Source organism: Hylobates moloch, unplaced genomic scaffold (assembly GCF_009828535.3).
Source record: "Hylobates moloch isolate HMO894 unplaced genomic scaffold, HMol_V3 SCAFFOLD_13, whole genome shotgun sequence".
NCBI classification, from domain to species: domain Eukaryota; kingdom Metazoa; phylum Chordata; class Mammalia; order Primates; family Hylobatidae; genus Hylobates; species Hylobates moloch.
In genome coordinates this window covers 53,961,800-53,982,340 of record NW_026652288.1, presented here as the reverse complement: position 1 = coordinate 53,982,340, position 20,541 = coordinate 53,961,800, and the positions used below count along the sequence as shown (strand labels likewise).

The following is a 20,541-nucleotide window of genomic DNA, read 5'->3' as shown; positions in this document are numbered from 1 at the left end:
ACTGCTTGAAAAAAGCCCACCGATCATACTTAACAATGACAGATGAGATCTTAAAAGGAAGCAAGAAGTGAGAAAAACTATAGGGGAAGGCAGAAAAATTGAGGACACGTAAGAATATAGGCCAGTTCAGCAGTGAAAAAACGCAGGTGGCTCAGCCATGCAGGACCAGCTCTGCCAACTGTTCTTTCACCAGATAGCCCCCACAAAGCCCACAGAATGGTGACCTCAGCCTCCTTTAGGACAAGGTGGATCATATCCTATCTCATCAGTAAAATAATCTCTGTACCTCTGTGAAGTTCCTCATTATGAAACTGAGCCATAAGAAAGAGATTAAATTATATAAAAATGTGGAGGTATCTTTAAAACATTTCTTCTATCAAAGAGTTGTTTTTTAAAATGTTTTTAAACTATATTTATTATTGAGAAATTTTACTTATGTAGGAGAACTCATTGCCAAAGGACGGTGTATTAATGAATTGCTATTGTATTTCCTTTATTTTCCTTAGTTTTTCTATGACCTTTTAATGTTGATTTTCTTTCCTCAGCTTCCTTTCCTTACTGCCATCCTAAGTATGCCTTACTATTTATTCAGGAGCCAAATTGAGTTATGAAGATAAATTAAATACATGCAACAGCATGTCTTCCTTTACAGTTAATATACATCCAGAATATGAAAAAAATAATAATATTTTCCTAAAGATCAGATTAATGACTTTTGGGTTTTAAAAACATCACAGTATTTAACTTCTTGATATGTCCTTAAAACTCAAATGTAAAATAGCACCTACTTAAAAGTTGCCTTTGGGTATCAATTTGAATGATAAACCTACAACTAAAATGATTTTTCAACATTATGGCTAATAATATTATTTCATTTTAATTATGCAGGAAATACCACACACATTTATTACAGTTTGATGGTGAAGGAGGTTGGCGCTTTGAACAATTGGATACTGCTATCCGTTTGACATTGAGTGAAGAAAAACAAAAGCTAGAATCTCAGCTAGCTGGAATTCCCAAAATGCAGCAGAGACTCAATGAACTATGTAAAATTTTGGGAGAAGACTCAGTGCTGAAAACCATTAAAAATGAAGATGAGACATCTTAATTTGTTTTGACATATTTTAAAACTTAATTATTAGACAAAGGCTCAAAGACATTCTGTTACACTGCATGAAGTATGTTAAGCTAAGCACAGAGAAAAAAAGGCAGCAAGACATGTTTTATAAGATTTTAGCATTAAGGAAGTATATGATCTGACTTTTCAGAAGAAAATAAACAAATGCATTATGTAAGGTCAGTCATTATGACTTATACTAATTCCTAGTGAAGGCCTAATTCACTTGTAAAACAGGATTTTCTAGGTGAATTCATGATGAATACCAGATTTACTATGTATTTGTGGTGTGTCTGAAGTTCTTAACAAACATGGGAGATATTCTGGAAACAAAACAAGTTAAACTGAGCAGCATTTGGGTGGATACCAAGTGCATAAAATTCAAACTTTGAGTGACATTTAGTCCATTTATGGTTGATATTAGGTTTAATAGCTAGAATTCAAATTGATTATTGCTAGTGGCCAACTAAACCTGTACAAAATAGTTGACAGTTTTATAAATAATTTCAATATAAAAATTGTTTTAATGGCAGTTGTTGAAAGAAAAAAGCATGGTTAAAATGTATAAAATGGCCATATTTTTAAATTTTGGACTTTAAGCATCTAATGAGGGCATATAACAAATTAATTTTAGTACAAATCTTACATATTTTTAATAAACCCTTTCATTTTAAAAAGAGAGTTGCCAATACAGAAAAGGAGTATCCAAACAATGTCTCAACCTGATAATTTCCTTAGCAGAATTACCTATTGCAACTTCTGTTCAGAAGTACACAGCTTGTTTTTTTGCCCAAGGATGAGTCTACATTTTAAGAACTGCAGTGGTATAAAAGAACTTAAGGATTCTGAGAATCATAGTAATAACATACAGTAGAACAGTACTTTATAATTTACAATCCCCATTTACATCATTTCACCTTAATGTTTATGACAATGTTTTGAGACGAATACTATTTTTCCTACTTTGCTTTTGAGAAAATTGACACTCAGACTTGCCCTAATCATGCACTTTACTTAAGGAAAGATTGAGAAATCAAATGAAGTTCTCCTGACCCCCTGGTTTAGTGCTCTTTTGTTATTATCCTTTAAATCAAACTGGGCTATAATAGCAATAAAAGTTAGATGAGGTGTAGAAAATAAAATAAATTTAGTAATGTTAGTCTTATTGTTGTTTGGTTATTGTTTACAAGAAATGAAAATTAAGTACAAAGTGCAAAGATCATTGTTCTGTGGTTTAAAGTGAAACAAGAAAGTTAGTAAATCATTCAGCAACTATGCAGTCTTACTCAATATTAATGTACCTCTAAGGCATTAGCAATGAGAAGGGCAAATAATTATGGTTTTGGTAAATTTAATATTCACTGAACATAATGAGAAATACTCTATATGGACTAGTCATATGAAATAGATTTTATTCTATTTGTGTGCACTGGAGTTGGGAAGCCAAGACTGAAACTTTATCTCTTGCTGCTTATGATACCACTTTGATATACCAGAAGAATGTTGGAATGATCAGTTGTTAGTGGTCTAGGATTTTATTTGCCTGTTGAGACACAGCCACAATAGATGTTAAGTCTGTGATTCTTAGACTTTTCAGGTGATAGAGTACCTGGAAGTCATTCATAATGATCGTTATAGAACATCATAACATTTCTACATTTTCAATTCTGCCATGATAACTAGTGCATTTTTAATTTTCAATAAATGTAACCAGCTTACATGAAGGAATGCAATATAAAATTATAATCAGTACATTTGTCCAACATTTTCTGTTAGTATTATCACCTACTTATTTATCAGTTACTAATATTTCCTGTTAGAAAAGTGAGGCAAGAATTAAAGATTTTTTTAAGAAGCATGGAACCAAAACTTAAACTTGCTAAAAATCATTCATTAATCTTTTCTACATAAGTGATTATCCAGTTTATACTGCTATAAGGGGAAAAGTCTGAGGCAAGTGTTTTAACTTTTAAAGGTACAAGAAGAAAATGAAAAATCCTCATGTGAAAGATGTGTATAATTTTCATGCCTTAATTTTCATAATATAAAAAAAACATAATTTTTAAAAACCTGATAATTTTGTTTTGAAACATTGAAAAGAATGCCAAAACAAATATTAGATTTGTAATTAGTCATTATTTAATATATTTTACCCATGAGCTAAAGCAAAAAAGACTCATTATTTATAATGTACAGGATTCAGAGATGCGTAAAATTCTGTATTAAAAACTATATACACTGTAATTTAAATGTTAAAGTTCTAATATGCACATGTTTTCCATTAGCTTTTTGTGCCTATTTGTTTTCTGAATTTATTTTTCTGGACCAATATCCTTAACTTGGAGGGGAAAACATCTCTGATTTGAACTTGTATTTATGTACCATTCAATTGTTTCCAACTGGTCCAATGGGTATACCATATTTTACTACTCTTATATTTTATGAAAAACATGAAAAAGACTGAGAAACTAGCCATTTTTGAATACAGCAAGGGATAGATGAGGAAAGGAAAAAGGAAAGAATATTTCAAGTTTCAAATTGCTCTTACCATGTTATATCTATTTGTCCAAACGTTTGACATATTTTTGGTCAAACAAAAAGCTATAAGTTTATGGAGCTTGAGTTTAACATGTGCATTCTTTAGGTTAACTCTTAAACTTGAAAAATAAGTTGCATTCTATGAAAATGTTGCATTATATTTCTACAGCATGTAATATTATGCCAAGCATGAGTCTAAAACAGTTTGTGTTCTTGTAAGCAGGATAATGTGTAATTATCCCTCTCAAATAATCTCAAGAAAAAAAAAAAACTCAACTCAAATTTAGATTTGTTTACAGTGGGAATGGTTTTCTCTTGATAGAAATTTGGTTTTTGTCTGAAGTTTTGGTCTGTCAGTAAAGGCATAAATGAATATGTTAGTTTTTATTTGAAACATTGGTTCCAAGTATAGTTTAATATTTGGCAATAGATTCATCCTATTCTAATATGTTTGGAATAGCTTTTTGATTCAATAAGTCTAGAAAAATCTGTTACACATTGAAACCCAAGTCCAGAGAATGTTACACACTTCTGATATATGCATAAAATGATGGTAAAGGTTATTAAATCATTGATTTAAAAAGATGACTTTGATATAATTACTTTATGGGCAAAATTGTCCTCATTTAGAAGTGAAAAGTACTTTCACATAGCCTAGGCTATTTACAGCTCTGATTATATACATTTAGATATGTTGAATATGTTTTGGGGTTGTACTTCTAATGTTTACCACATGAGCGCTTTCAGGTGGATGTATAAAATATTTTTTTAAAAACCGATTTCTTCTTCATTGTTGATGCTTTTCCTGATTACCAAGTTCAGGGCTGGTTTACATTTCATATTGTGAAATTTTCAAAACAATGGTCTATTTATAAGCCAGAATTGTATTAATGAAAATGAATGAGAAAAATGTCCTTAAAGGTAAAAATCATTATGTAGCTAAATGAGATTGTGGCTGTGTGTGAGTACATTATAATATAATTTCCATCTGATGTGTATTTATTTGAACTCATCATTCCTTATGAATTCCTTAACCATTAAGAAAAAGACTAGAGTAATCAAAGGAATTACAAATTATTCCATTTGTACAAAATACCCTGTTTGTATACTTTAAATGGCCATGTTGGGTATATATCTATATACACCTTACTTATACATTGTATTGTATATAACCGTGTGTAGAACTACAGACAATAGTCACCAAATATTTAAATATTAATTTTCTTTATTAATACAACACATTTATTAAGTATCTACCTATGCCAGGCACTGTGCTAAGTTCTATTACTAAATAAAATTTAGTCCCTGTCCGAAGATGCTTGTGACCATTGAAAATTAGGAAAACGAATGCCCTCAGTCAGACAAAAAGTCAACAGCTGTATTTATTATTAGTATTTACCAAGTAGGCACAAATCATTGCATTTACAGACTCACCAAATCTTCACAAAATGCTAATTTAATAAAAGAGGAAAATGAGGAGAGAAAGGTTAAGTAATTAATCCAACCTCATACAATATCCAAACTATAGAGCTGGAATTTGACACCAGCAATATTTGATTATAAAGCCTATGCAACTCCATATAACCTTCTTTTAATTAGTTTAGGTCATTTGTCATTATTACTATTTTTAACATAAATATTAAGTATAATTTTTACTGACTCAAGGTTTCTGGTTAACCAAACAGATAGATGCACTTTTCATCTAAAAAGGGAATTTATGTTACACTTTATATTTGTATTTTTTTTATTTTAAATTATGGGTGTGGTCCTATGGGAGAGGGAGAACATAAGGCAAATTTTCAAAAGTTTTGAGACCCTGGTTGTCATTATTCATTCGCTGATTCAGTAAATACTTGTTGACACTTCCAGGTACCAGTTACTGTGCTAGGGATTCAGAGATTAACAAGACAGTCCTTGTCAGAGCCCTCATGAAATATTTTACTATATCAATATTAAACAAATGTATGCCTGTTAGATGTTGTGGCTCCATATAAATGACTGACTTGTTTTGTAGTATCTTCTCAGCTCTTGTATTTTCTATCTAAGATCACTCTGTTGCAATTTAAGTGATAAGCATACTCTGGCAGCAGGATTCCCTCAATAATACACTTTTGGGCTTCACAATCCTCATGATTTTTAACTTGGGCTATTACAAGTTCCAATAAAACCAGTCCATAGGACTATATCATCCTTCACCAGTAGATGGTCCCATGTATTTAGCATGTTGTCTTGAAACCTAAGAAACAGCTTCTCAAGTTCAGGTCATGTAAAATGAGCCTGTTTTATACATTCAAAGGTAAGTCTCTTATGTTACCACAAAATGCAGATAAACATAGCAGGAAAGTTCTAAAAAGCAAAAGAAAAATAAGCAATTATAGTTGTATAATAAACAAGAATTCCAAAGTTAATAATATTTAAAGTTACATAATTTGTCTCAGTACTTGTGACCCAATATAGAAACAAAAAGATTAAGTATTCACTTACGAGTTTTTATGTGATTTAATATTATACCTAAAAATCATGTAGCAATGAAGCAATGAAATATTGATAAACAAAATAATATTAACTTGGCTAGATCATTTAATTTTAGTCAGTTTAATCCATATAAATAAGGGATAACCTTATATATGAAGTATATTTAATTTGTGTATATTAAATATATTAAATTTAATTAAAATGCGTTGGACCTACAAATGTATAAAACTAAAGAATTGTCTGATGACTCACCTGGGAAGGTGCAAAAGAGGTCTTAAAATCAGGTGACATCGTATGTAAAGCTAATATAATGAGACATTTTTCAACATGCAGATGCTGATATTTCCAGAGTGACAAAGACTGATGAAGCAATTGTCAAAGTCCCCTTTTTTAGGCTAGCTCATTGTTTATATGAGACAAGTTTCCAAGACTCACATAGGTAGGGTATAGATAAATGAGGTTAATGTAGATAGAAGCAGCTGCAGATGCTCCTTGACTTAAGAGGGGGTTACATTTTGATAAACACATAGTAAGTTGAAAATATCGTAAATCAAAAGTACATTTAATATACCTAATCTGCCAAACATGGTAGCTTAGTCTCGCCTACCTTAAATGTGCTCAGTTGCATTACATTAGCCTATAGTTGGGCAAAATCATCTAGCATCATAGTGCACTGTAGAGTATTAGTTGTTTACCCTTCTGATCAGTGGCTGACTGGGAACTGAGGCTCACTGATGCTGCCTAGCAGTGCAAGAGAGTATCATACTGCATATCTCTAGCCCAGGAAAAGATCAAAGTTCAAAACTGAAAACTGGAAGTACAGTTTCTACTGGATGCATATCACTTCCACACAATGGCAAAGTTGAAAAATCATAGGTCAGACTCTCATAAGGCAGGGACCTTCTACACATATATTTTACTACAACCTAACACACATACACACATGCACATGCACATACACATACACACACACAACCCCTTAGAAGTTTATTACAAAGCGGCATAAATATTTTGAGGACTTAAGTTACTGAATTCTTTTTTATTTTGGTAAAAAGCAAGTAACATAAAATTTACCATCCTTAACATTTTTATGTGTACAGTTCAGTAATGTTAACTATATTCATATTGTTGTGAAGCAGATGTTCAGAACTTTATCTGGCAGATCTGAAACTCTATGTCCATTAAACTCTCCTTTTTCTCCAACCCCTAGTTCCAAGTAACCACCAGTCTACTTTCTATTTCTATGAATTTGACAACTTTGGATACATTATGTAAGTGGAATCATACAGTATTTCCTTTTTTGTGACTGGCTTATTTCATTTAGCATAATGTCCACAAGATTCCTCCATGTTGTAGCATGTGATAGAATTTCCTTCCTTTTTAAAGCTGAATAACAGTCCAGTACATGTATATATCATATTTTGCCTAATCATTTACTTGGGTTGCTTCAGCCTCTTGGCTACTGTGAATAGTGTTGTGTGAATATGGTTGTACGATTATCTCTGAGACCATGTTTTCATTTCTTTTGGATATATACCTAGAAGTGAATTGCTGAGTTTTTATTTGTGTGTGTTTGGAATCTCCATACTGTTTTTCCTAGCTGCTGCACTATTTTACAGTCCTACTAACAGTGCAGAAGGGCTCCAATTTCTCCACATCCTCACCAACACATGCTATTTTCTACTTTTTGGATAGGAGTCAATCTAATGAGTATGATGTGATATCTCATTGTAGTTTTGATTTGCATTTGTCTCATGATTAGTGATATCGAGCATCTTTTCATATGTTGTTGGTCATTTGTATATCATCTTTAGACAAATGTCTTTGCAAGCCTTAGCCTGAAAAAAAATTTTTTTAATTAAAACTTGTTTCATGGTATTTAAGGCCCACCATGATCTGGCCTCAATTTGTTTTCTCTGCTTCCAAATAGCTGTTTCCCCTTATCCCTCCTGCATTCCTCTGTTCTTCATTCCCTTGACTGGACACAGTGGGTGTTCCCTTTTGCTTTTTCTCTTACTCATTTTATTTTCTCAGCCAACAATGCCCTTACCCTCTACCACCTTCATCTATCAAAATCCTATCTAGCTTCAAGGGCATTAAATTTTTTTCTTCAGTTATATATTTTCCTTTATTATGACTATGGAGGACTTTATTTCAAATCTTACCATTACATTTATCATATGCTACCTTTTATCATTTGTGTGCACCCATGGATCTTCCCTAATCACTCATTCATTCGTTCAATCACTATTTATTTGTCATATAATCTTCTCAGACTATTCAATCTAAAATACTCCCCCAACCAGTCATTCTTCAACACATTACCCGGTTTTATTGTCCATGTAACTTATTATTATCTCCATTTATCTTATTTATTTATATGACAATTGAATCTAACTTCATATAACCTCCACCCTTCTTAGACTATAAGCTCTGTGGGGTAGGAATCTTGTTTGTCTTATTTAGTTAGTATTCATGGCACCTAGAACAATACATGGCAGATAGGGCACACTTGAAAAGTATCTATTCAATAGGTGCCTAAATGCATGAGTGAACAAACGAATACAAATGGAGCAAAAAATAAAAATGTGAATGAAAAAATAAAGGCTAATTTGTGAGAATGAATAAAATTACTGTAGGAGAGGAATATTAAAAAGTACACTCACTCCTTCATATTCTTGTGTATTAAACCCACATTATTAGGTAAAATTATAATGTGCAGTTTTTTCTTTTCTGCTTAACAGAAAAATTAGGCATCTTGGGAATTTCATAATATTTATTTCATCTACTTACTTTCCTCCGCTCCAGAATAAATTAAGAATTAACTCACTGGTTTAAATCTTCCCAACAGGATGGTGATAATAAAAGTTTTACAAACATTTCTTCCAATTCCTTGATTCAATAGAAATTAGATATTACAATAACTATCTAAGTGGACTATCTAGGTCCATGTTTTCCTCTCTCTTTGAGTGCCCAAACTGTATATCCTTCTTCTTTCTGCTTCTTTGGGTAGCTCTCAACATCCCTCAAGTCAGGTGGACTAGGTCCAGGAATTGATAGATCCTATACTCTTACTATTATCAAGCCAATGACCATAAAGAGGTCTTTCCTCAAATTAGAGACTTTTTACTTTCTTTTTGTGTTTGTATAAAAAAACTCAATGCCAACAGAACAACCTTACCCTAATGGGCACAAGACCTGATCACAAGAATGAAAGGGTCAATTCACAGCAGAAAGCAAATTTTCACCAATAATAGAGCCTGTTAGAAATACAGCACCTCTTCTCACCACCAGCCTTAGGTATCGGCTTGAGTGATGATTAGGTACACTAGCTTTGGAGAAAGACTGCTTGGTGGGGTCCTGCCTCTGTCATCTTCCTGCTGAGAATGTTATATAATCTCTTCATGCCTCAGGTTTCTCATTTTTTAAATGGAGATAATAATGGCACTTACTTCATTGCATGTTGTGGGGACTAAATGTATTAAGACGTATACGAGAGAGAGGTTGGCATATGATTATAGTTATCTGAGAGAAGAGGAATTTGCCCAACTCACAGGTATTTGAGAGCACAAACCCATGACTGGGCTTGGCTTTTAAAAAATCTTATCTGAGGCTGGATGCAGTGGCTCATGCCTGTAATCCCAGCACTTGGGGAGGCCGAGGCGGGTGGATCACCTGTGGTCAGGAGTTCGAGACCAGCTTGGCCAACATGGTGAAACCCCATCTCTACTAAAAATACAAAAATTAGCCTGGCATGGTGGCAGGCACCTGTAATCTCAGCTACTCAGGAGGCTGAGGCAGAAGAATCACTTGAACCCAGTAGGTGGAGTTTACAGTGAGCCAAGATTATGCCATTGCACTCCAGCCTGGGTGACAAGAGCGAAACTTCGTCTCAAAAAAAAAAAAATCTTATCTGAGATTCCTCATGGAACAGAGCCCTATCTAAACCAAATTTTTAAAGGCTTTGTTTTTAGGCTTTGTTAGTCTAAGTGAAAAATAATTATTCTTGCTGCACTTCATGCCAATAATTAGGCCAAGTACAGTAAGACTAAAGTTTATTTTGTAAACAAATTAGTTCTACCATGATCTGTTTTTAATAAAAATGGGGACTAGAGAGACAAAAATTATGCTTCAAAAGAAAGACTATAGTACACTGTTGTTAGCTGTTCTTGAGGTGTTTTTCTGCAGTTTAAGCTAAATTCTAAATTCTTTGTGGATTAGAAGTCCCCAAACTAATGCTTTCAAATCTTTGCTTTTAAAATTGGAAATTGTACTACTCATCCTAGGACTTGTTATTTACCTTACAGTAGGCTGCTCACTTAAACACTGTAGTAAAACTGTAGATGAGAGTACTAATGTTTCTGCCATGCAAGCCTTGGAAGCTCAACCAGGCCTGCATGAGTACACTCAGACAGTTGCAAAGCGGTTCCACTCTTCTCACCTTGGGGTTCACTCCCATTCCCACTACGTCTCCTGTCAGCAGGAAGAAGCCAGAGCGATCTACAGCCTTTTCCTATCTTCATAATCTACACCTTAAGATTAAGGTGTTATAAAACCCAAAGGGAGGGATTGAAACCACCTTTGCAAAATTATGATGGAGACAGTGACAGAGATCTAACTTAGCTGACTCCATCTTGCTTCTAACCTCCAAGCTGTCCTTGTTCATTCCTGGGTGTAGGCTGAAATCACTTTGGGAGAAACTTAGTTTATGGTTTATACTTTACACAGAGACAGTAAGAGCCCTTTCCCAAAGCAGACCTCCTTCTTGCCTGGGGACTAGATTGTCTTTGTAGGATGAACGTTAGTCGCAAGATTAGAAATTATGGTTTAGGAGTTATGCAGCTGGAGGCTACAAGATTCTGACCCTCCCTAAACTGCTCCTAAGATCAGTGCTTGAGATATTTTGCAGACTCTGCACTTGATGGATCAGCTGGCATCACCCAGATCAATAAACTGGCTCATCTGATCTCGTGGCCCCCACCCAGGAACCGACTCTGCACAAGAAGACAGCTTCGACTCTATGATTTCATCCCTGACCAATCAGCACTTCTGGCTCACTGGCTTCCTCCCACCCACCAAGTTATCCTTAAAAACTCTGCTCCCTGAATGCTCTGGGAGACGGATTTGAGTAATAATAAAACTCCAGTCTCCCACACAGCTGGCTCTGCATGAATTACTCTTTCTCTATTGCAATTTCCCTGTCTTGATGAATTGGCTCTGTCTAGGCAGTGGGCAAGGTGAGCTCCTTGGGTGGTTATGTCATTAGAGAAGGCAGTATAATTTTGTGGGAGAGGTAGTCCTTTTGAGTTAAAAGACCCCAAGTGTGAGCTGATAGAGGATACTGAACTAGTGCTCAGTATCTGATGCATAGTAGTTACTTAATATATGTTTGTGTAATAAGTAACAGAATGACCGAATGAATCCGTAAATTAAGTATTAACAGAAAAAAGGGAAAAGGAGATAGGCACATGCCAATAATAAAATTGCTTTCTTTGCAATTGGGCTAAGGTTCCAAATGTCAGATGGCATGTTGCTGAAATTGTATGGACTTTCTCTCTTTGCAACGGATCCTACTGGTTACTAAAGCCTGGATTGTATGTAAAATAATGTGTCCAAAAAGCTGAAACAAAAGCTGAAACACTAAGTTCTTCTCAATTCAGTTTCTCCAGTCCCAAATTTGCTGGTGTTCCTACACCATTTTAATGTGTCCACATCATGCTTATATCTTTCATACGATCCCCACAAAGGAAAAGGACATAAGAGAGCAAGGGACTTGGCAAAAAAGAATAATAAATAGAAAGATAAGGAAATGAAAGAGAGATGGTAATATGTGACTGCAGCGGCAACAGAAATTATACTTAGAGAGGAGAGGAGTAATTCTGGAGACCTACGACCTACAACCAAGGGTCCAAATGTCACACTGGCTTCCCTCATCTCTCTCTCATCTTCTCAGGTGAATTTCCATGTTCTCAGGAAACTCTGGGCAGGTGAATATTGAAAATTCTCTGTCCTTATAATGGGATGAAAAGTTGGATTTTATCACAGTCTTTCATTGATATTTTGACTTAATATGATAAGTCAAAAACTATACTGATCATATCCATCTGGCAAAATTCCAATCATGTGTGATCCTAATCACTGGTTCTCTTCATACATGGAAAAGAGCAGCTGAGTGCTGCTGGAACAAGTCACTCTTCGAGGTAAAATGTTCACTATAAATTCATGATGATCAACTTCAAAAGAGTTGTCAGCACCATTCAGCAATCCTCCTGTATTTCTCTAGTTCTCTCACTGTTCCACTCTGTACAACTGGTCTCAAACTTTTCCTGCTCTCTGAACAAGCCTAGTCCTCCCCTCCCTTCTTTTCTCACAGCTGATCATTGGCTGACTACATTTCTGCCACCAGACATTAAAAACTTACCCTTATCCTCATTCATTCTATACTTTGTCCCTTTTCATAAACATAGCACTGCCTCTTTGCCTACCTAACTCAGTCACCCCTAGAACTCATCCATGACATCTTCTAGCCCTTCATACTCCACAGACAATTCACCACCAAATCCTATTCATTGTGGCCCCTAAATAATAGCCCTTGAAGAAGTCCTCTTCTCTCCATCTTCACCATTATTAGCAAGGTTCAAGAATAACTGTTTTCTCTGACTTGGACTATTGCCATTGCTTTCTAACTAATCTCTCTACATCCATTCATTAACTCTACCAATTTATTCCTTTTTTTTTTTTGAGATGGAGTCTCGCTCTGTCGCCCAGGCTGGAGTGCAGTGGCGTGATCTCAGCTCACTGCAACCTCCACCTCTCGGGTTCGAGCAATTCTCTTGTCTCAGCTTCCTGAGTAGCTGGGACTACAGGCTCATGCCACCACACCTGGCTAATTTTTTGTATTTTTAGTAGAGATAGGGTTTCCCCATGTTAGCCAAGATTGTCTAGATCTCCAGACCTAATGATCCACCCACCTCAGCCTCCCAAAGTGCTGGGATTACAGGTGTGATTCACCATGCCTGGCAATTTATTCTTTAAAATTTCTTAAATATTTTAAAATGTTATATTACACATACACAAAAACTTCATGAAACATAAACATCCGGCTCAATGCATTATCACAAATCCTATTTAACCATCACCCAGGTTAAGAAATGGAGAATTTGCCAGCACTGCAGAGGCCCTCCCTATGCTGCTTTCCTTTCAATTACCAGCCCTTCCCACTCCTAGTGTCATCACTATCCTGTCTTCTAACACCACGTTAGTTTTGCCTGCTTTAAACTTTATACAGATAGGATCATATTGTTTACATCTTTCTGTCTGTATTCTTTTACTTAATGTTATGTGCATGAAGTTCATTCATGTTGTAGCATGTAGTTGTTTGTTCATTCTCATACTAGATGGTAATACTTTTACAGCACAATGTATTTATTCACTCTACTCTTGATAATCCTTTGATCTAGTTCTAGTTTAGGGCTATTAAGAGGAGCATACTGCTGTGAACATTTTTATCCATGTCACGTGCTGCACATGTGCACACATTTCTCTTGAGCCCATCCATTCCAGTTGCAGTAGCCAGTGACCTTTTCCCAGTGCAAATCTAATCCTGTGATTGTTCTCTCAATTACTTTTCATAACTCTTGGGAAAGACTAAAATATTTAACTTTGTCCATAAGCCCCTACATAATCTGAATTCCCTTCTTCCCAAGCCTCTTCTTGAAGAACACTTTCTGTGCGTCAGGTCCTTCTTTCCTCTCCTGAAATGGGAGATGCTCCTTGAATTGCAAGAGTCTTTCATAGGTCATTACACTTGCCTAGAAAGCTGCCCCCTCACTGACTTTACTCATTTTTTTCTTCAGATTGCAGTTCTTTCTTCAATTCTACAGGGAAGCTTTCTTGAACTCTCTTTTCCAGTTTAATTATAACAGCACTATCTTCTTTATATCATTTATATCACAGATGTAATTTTACTTTTCTTTGACTAATATCTATTAGGTTGGTGCAAAAGTAATTGCGGTTTTGCTATTATTCTTTAATATTTCCAATCTCCCATTTCTATTTACACTAGATCATCTGTTTCATGCGGACAAGTACTATGGGATTTGTTTGTTTGGCTCTAGATTTTCTCCTAGCCTTTTGCCTGGTCCACAGTAGGAACTCAAGAAATATTTGTTCAATTGTTTATGAAAACAGTCAAACTCTGTAAAATAGTTGAAGAGATTTATTCTGAGCCAAATATGAGTAACCATGGCCCATGACAAAGCCTTCAAGAGGTCCTGCGAACATGTGCCCAAGGTGGTTGGGTGCAGCTTGGTTTTATACATTTTAGGGAGGCATGAGCCATCAATCAAGTACATTTAAAAAATACATTGGTTTGGTCCAGAAAGGCGGGACAATTCAAGGTGGTGGGGGAAGGGAGGGTGTTTAGGTAATTTAAACATTTTTCTGGTTGACAATTGGTTGAGTTTGTCTAAAGACCTGGGATCATAGAAAGGAAATGTTTAGGTTAAGACAAAAGATTGTGGAGACCAAGGTTCTTTTGAAGTCTCATAGTGGCTGCCCTCAGAGACAATAGATGACAAATGTTTCCTATTCTGAACTTTAAAAAATGCTAGACTCTCAGTTAATCTTTTCAGAATTGGGAGGGCCTAGAAGAAAAACATCTAGTGCTGTCAATAGAGATTCTTTACAGATGCAAATTTTTTTCCCACAAAGGACAGCTTTTTAGGGCCATTTCAAAATATGGCAAAGAAACATGTTTTGGGGTAGAATAATTTGATATTCTTCTTTGTCATGAAATGCTATGCCAGAGTCAGATCAGAAAGTAAGTCAGGATATATAGGGTTAAATAAAACCCATCTGATGAGAACTTATGGTTTGTAAGGTATGACTCCCCAGAACCCTTAAGCAGGAATTTGGGCAAGATAAGAAAAAACAGAGCTTAGTCCTCAGAATGAATGAATTAATCAGATTACCACTCTTCACTCTGTGCAAGGGCTATAAGTAAGAATTAAGGTTAAGTATCAGAGAATTGGTGTAGAGTCAGTAAAATGTTTTCTAAGGGGATTATTAAAAACAACAACAACAGCCCTTACTGGGTGGCCGGCTGTTAGGTGGGCCAGATGATGTGATCTGACAGACCAACTGTCTGTGAGCACCCAGTGCACAGGAAGCCTGCAGCCATGCTCCACAGACGCAGGGGACAGGAAATACTATGGTGTGAGGTGAAACTGGATTTGAGTCATCACTCTTCCACTTAATCTCTGTGTGACTTTGGAAAAATTAGAAGGCAGGAAACCTTGGTGGCAAGATAACCTGGGATCTGGCTCTTGACTGTAGCTGTCAGTGTGTTATAATGCTGTCATTATAACAGCCTGGATGCTGGAACCCCCAGTAGTAAAGTGAAATAGTCAAGGCTCCCCAGCACAGACAATAGGTACATTGACCTTGAGTTTAAGAAAAGCCCTCGTATGATCTCCTATAAGGCACTGCACTTGGCACTGTGCTGTTTTTGATTAATGCCTTTCTCATTATTATAGGCTCCCTCTTGCTGGTCCACTACATCAGCAAGGGTGGGGCAAGTGTCCTTCCAGTCCTGCTCCTTGGCATTCTGGTGTTCCCACTGAGATTTTAACTCCTACAATAACTTTCCAGATTTTGATGACTAGCACCCACCTCAGCCCTGAGGAAAAGAGTCTCAGTGGGACTGCCTCAACTTTAAGATATTGAGCAGAAACTATAGCTAAAGGGCTAAGGAATCCTGTAGTTTGCATATGTTTAACAAAACAATAACTAGATTTTACGGGCCTATCCCAAAGATACTAACTGAGCTTACAATTAGCTAATTAGGACATGTTCTGTTTTCCATCTCTTGGCCCTGGCAAAAGCTCCTGCCAAGTTTTTCAACAGGAATATGCATGATGGAAGAATAGAAATACTAGCTATGAAAATGAGAAGTTATTCTGTGTAGAAAGCGTTGCTGTCACCACCCTCTTTAGAGTTAAGCATTGCTTTTAGTCTGCACTGTCAATTTGTTTTCGTATCAAATGGAAGAATGCAGTATGTCTAATTTCTTATTAAGAGGTAACTGATTTTTGAAATATCTAAGTATCTTCTTGAAGAGTTCTTGTATAAGTTCAAACCCTGAGAGCGTGCCAAAAGACAACACGAGGTGGTGTGGAGCAACATGCTGTTTTAATGAGCGCCTGGGTGCAGGCGGGCTGAGGCCTAAAATGGCGTGAGCCCCCAGTGAGGACGGGACAGGGGTTTTATAGTCCTCTGTAAACAGGAAGCGTCCCAGTCTGACGTGACTGCTACATAGTACCCGCACGGCCTCTTTCTCGATCTTCAGATCTTCAAGGGTACGTGTCTTCCAGCCAGGGTAGGTGTCTTCCGGCCAGGGTAGGTGTCTTCCTGCCAGCTCTCTTCCCACTTCTGCTATCTTGCTGACGCACCCTGCTGACACAAGTAGCCTTGCACCTTGGGACTGGGCCTGCAAAGGGAGGAGTTACTCATCCCTTCAAGCTTTCAGGCCCCAGGGAGAATTTTTCACTTATCCCCTATACTTATCTCTACCTTCATGTTTTAGTGGAAGACCTTGGCAACATCAAGTATCAGTGTGGGTTTGTTACCAGTGGAAGGTGTCGAGGTTCTTGGCATCTTGAACAAAGAATTGGACAAAATGCACAAACAAAGCAAGGAAAGAATGAGGCAACAAAAGCAGAGATTCATTGAAAATGAAAGTACACATGCCTGTAATCCCAGCACTTTGGGAGGCCAAGGCAGACAGATCACTTGGGGCCAGGAGTTTGAGACCAGATGGGCCAACATGGTGAAACCCCATCTCTACTAAAAATAAAAAATAAAAAAAATAGCCAGGCATGGTGGCAGGCGCCTGTAGTCCTATCTGCTTGGGAGGCTGAGACAGGAGAATTGCTTGAACCCTGGAGGTGGAGGTTGCAGTGAGACGAGATGGCTCCACTGCACTCCAGCCTGGGAGACACAGCGAGACTCCATCTCAAAAAAAAAAAAAAAAAAAACGAAAGAAAATGAAAGTACACTCCACAGTGTGGGAGTAGGCCAAGTATAGGGGCTCAAGAGCCCCGTTACAGAATTTTGGGGGACTTAAATACCCTCTAGAGGTTTCCATTGGCTACTTAGTTTACACCCTATGTAAACAGAGAGGATATTTCCTGTCATAGCCGAAGTGTTTCCATTTGATTTAGTTATAGGAAGTCCTTCGGTTCCCTGCCTCCAGACCCTATTCTCCTGCCTCATTCTGATTCATCTGTAATATTTTTTACTTACTTTCTTATTGATAGCAACCAGGAATTTTTTATCTCACAGAGCAAGTTTTTAAAATGTAAACACTTTCTCTGTTTACCAGTTCGTGGTCAGCTCTGGATCTGGTCTACCAATAGATTGGACAACATATAATTTACATCATTTTGTCCTTGTAAATCAAGGTGTTCTGTAGATTATGCATTTAAGGACTGGACTTTTGGTTGTTTCCTAATGAAAACCGTAGATAAGTGGTTATTATTCTGAGTTTATAACCTTATTGCTAGCACCTTGTTTTATGATGTCATTCTGATAATGATTGAAAGACTCAGCCTGGATCCTTGGATCCCTGGAGGACCAGATTGCTTTATTTTGATTCTGTTTCTTAGCTTGTAAAAAGATGACATATTCAAAAGAAATGAAAATGTCAAAATCTAAATACTAGATTTAAAATGAGTTAACTTTAAACATTTCAGACATCATTTTAATGATTTTATGATATATTCAATCCTAATATCCAAATCTATCTTCATTTTTAGGTAGCTGGCATTGTGGGTCACACTCTGCTTTCCAGTCGTTCTTTTACTCAGGTTATAGACTTGCGCAACTAGAAGCCTGGATATTCCATCAACTGAGATTTGGAAGGCTATGGTAGAGCAAGTTTTAGGGGGAAGATGGTTCAGTTTCAGACAAGTTTAATTTTAGGTGTCTACTTGGTATCCAAGTGGAACTTTTGAAGAGGTAGGTGCAATGCACGTGTGTGTCTAGAGTGTGGAGGGGGTCTAGGAAATTTGGACGATCTCCTAAGAGTCAGAGGGCAGGGTGAGATCACCAGTGGAATGAGTGCACACAGAGAAAAAAAAAGAGGACTCAGGAAATGAGGCACAAAGAGAGGGCGGCCTGAAGCAGCCTCCAAGTTTAGGCACATTTGGTAATGGAGGGTAGCCTGGGGAGTCCAGTATTAGTCACATCTACTCACAACGAAGATGTGAGATAATATACATAAAGCTTTATCCTGGTAGTGTTTGCAATGCAAGGCTCAAACCAGAAGGTTTTTAGCCTAACCAAATTATTTGGTCCTTTTTATAAAGGTGATGCTGCTGGCCAAAAAACAAACACACACACTCAATCAAAATGGAACACAGGAGTATAAAATGAAAAGTAAACATTTAGGGGGATGGAGAGTGAATGTTTTCTCCTTCAGCTCACCTCTCAAGGTTGTCCAATTAAGTTTCTTGTATACGATTCCTAAAATGTTCTAAGCACCTAAACATATATCTGTTTAACAAACAACAACAACAAAAAAACTCTCCTCCCCATTCTACTAAAGCCAAGAATTCCACAGTATAGTCATTGGTTCCCATTAAAATCAGAATTTAGCATGTTCAATGTATATAAAAGTGTTAGCTTAATTGTGCCAAATGTAAGAACCAGTTTATGAACAGTTTATATGTGCCTTTTCTTAAAATATAACTTAAGCATGAGAATATATTTGACCCTTCCATATTTGGGAGCTTCTGGCTGCTCAGGCCCCTCTACTGCAGATCTAAGACACAGACAAAACTCTCACTGCCACCAGAGTTTCTGTGGTAGAATTGTTTGGGGTCTGATACATTCTCAAAAATATCAAAGCAACATTTTTTAAATGAGATAATGATGTAGGGAACAAATCAAAGTGAAATAGAAAACATCTTTCTGGACACATGGCCTCTGTGTATATGTGTGAAAAGTAGATGAACAAATATATAAGGTTTCTTCTGGACTGTGTATTTTACATGGAATTTTCATTTCATTCTTTATTTTATTTTATTTTATTTATTTTTGAGACAGAGTCTCACTCTGTTGCCCAGGCTGGAGTGCAGTGACGTGATCTCGGCTCACTGCAGCCTCCGCCTCCCAGGTTCAAGCGATTTCTGGCTAATTTTTGTATTTTTAGTAGAGACAGGGTTTCACCATGTTGGCCAGGTTGGTCTCACACTGCTGACCTCAAGTGATCTGCCTGCCTCCACCTCCCAAAGTGCTGAGATTACAGGCATGAGCCACAGCGCCTGGCCTCATTTCTTTATTGTTTAAATTTTTAATTTATACTTTCAATAGCATGTAGTATTTACTTAAGGCTATTTTTCAATTATGACATTTATTTTGTATTAGTTTCCAGGTAAGTATAAACACTTGGCATAGTTTGTGTATATTTTAGAATGAATAAGTGTTGAAAATTAAGAGATTACAGTATCAAGTTGCTTGGATATCTAAGTACAGACAAATTTCAATTCGTTGAATGTTAAAGCAAAAAATATTTATCTAAGATATTTCAAATTTAGAGATTATATGTTAAAGCAAAAAAAAATTATCTAAGATATTTCAAATTTAGAGATTATACATTTTTAATTGAATATATTGGCTATGTAGATTTATTTTGGACTTTATTTTTAGATTTTATGTAGATTTATATTTGGACTTTATTTGAAGTGAATTAACAAAAATAATCTACAAACTACCTTTGATACTAATGGAGATTTATTTGCCCTCACGTATGTCTTTTTTAATAAGTAGTTCCAAAGTCAGAAAACTTTTAAAATAACATAAAATTTATTTTTTAACTATAGATTTATAGAGAGGCGTAGTGATTTGAAAAACATAACAATTACCTGTTTGTGTTTGTTTAAATATCTAGTTTCCTTATTCTTAAAGTTAGGAGTTAGATTAGATGCTTTTTAAAGTCTTTTCAACATTTTGTGATTACTTAATCCCACCATCTGATTCCAAACATGGTCAGAGAGAGTGGATTGGATCTTGTTTGATAGCCCTCTAGTGGCTATAACTTTAAAGGGGCACAGTATTTAAGAAAGAAAAATTGTTCCAGAGAAAAGAAAATCCATTTAGAGAAGCAAAAGGGCCAGGAGGGACAGAAAGGAAGTTAACTAGATAGTGAGACAAGCATTAAATTAGAGGCCAGTGTCAGACAGCGTAAGCCAGGTAGATGACGAGATATAAAGTCAATATTTTCTCTTTGTTTTCTTTCTTTCTCTTTCTTTTTTCTTTTTTCTTTCTTTCTTCCTTCCTTCCTTCTTTCCTTCCTTCCTTCCTTTTCTTTCTTTCTTTCTTTCTTTCTTTCTTTCTTTCTTTCTTTCTTT

General features: G+C 36.1%; 1 protein-coding gene across 4 annotated transcripts in view; it reads left to right on the top strand.

Annotated features, from left to right (window-relative positions):
• Nucleotides 1-20,541, top strand: part of ABCD2 (ATP binding cassette subfamily D member 2) — a 146,072-nt gene that overhangs the window by 67,422 nt on the left and 58,109 nt on the right. For 2 of the 4 annotated variants that reach the window (XM_032173706.2, XM_032173704.2), the window contains one exon: nucleotides 889-9,392. The exons of 1 other annotated variant lie outside the window; for it this stretch is intronic. In XM_032173706.2, coding sequence (XP_032029597.1) covers nucleotides 889-1,108 — 220 coding nt within the window. In that variant the 3' untranslated portion in view covers nucleotides 1,109-9,392. Of the gene's footprint in view, nucleotides 1-888; nucleotides 9,394-20,541 lie in introns of those variants that run through there. One more of the 4 variants, XM_058426377.1, reaches the window with a different exon arrangement.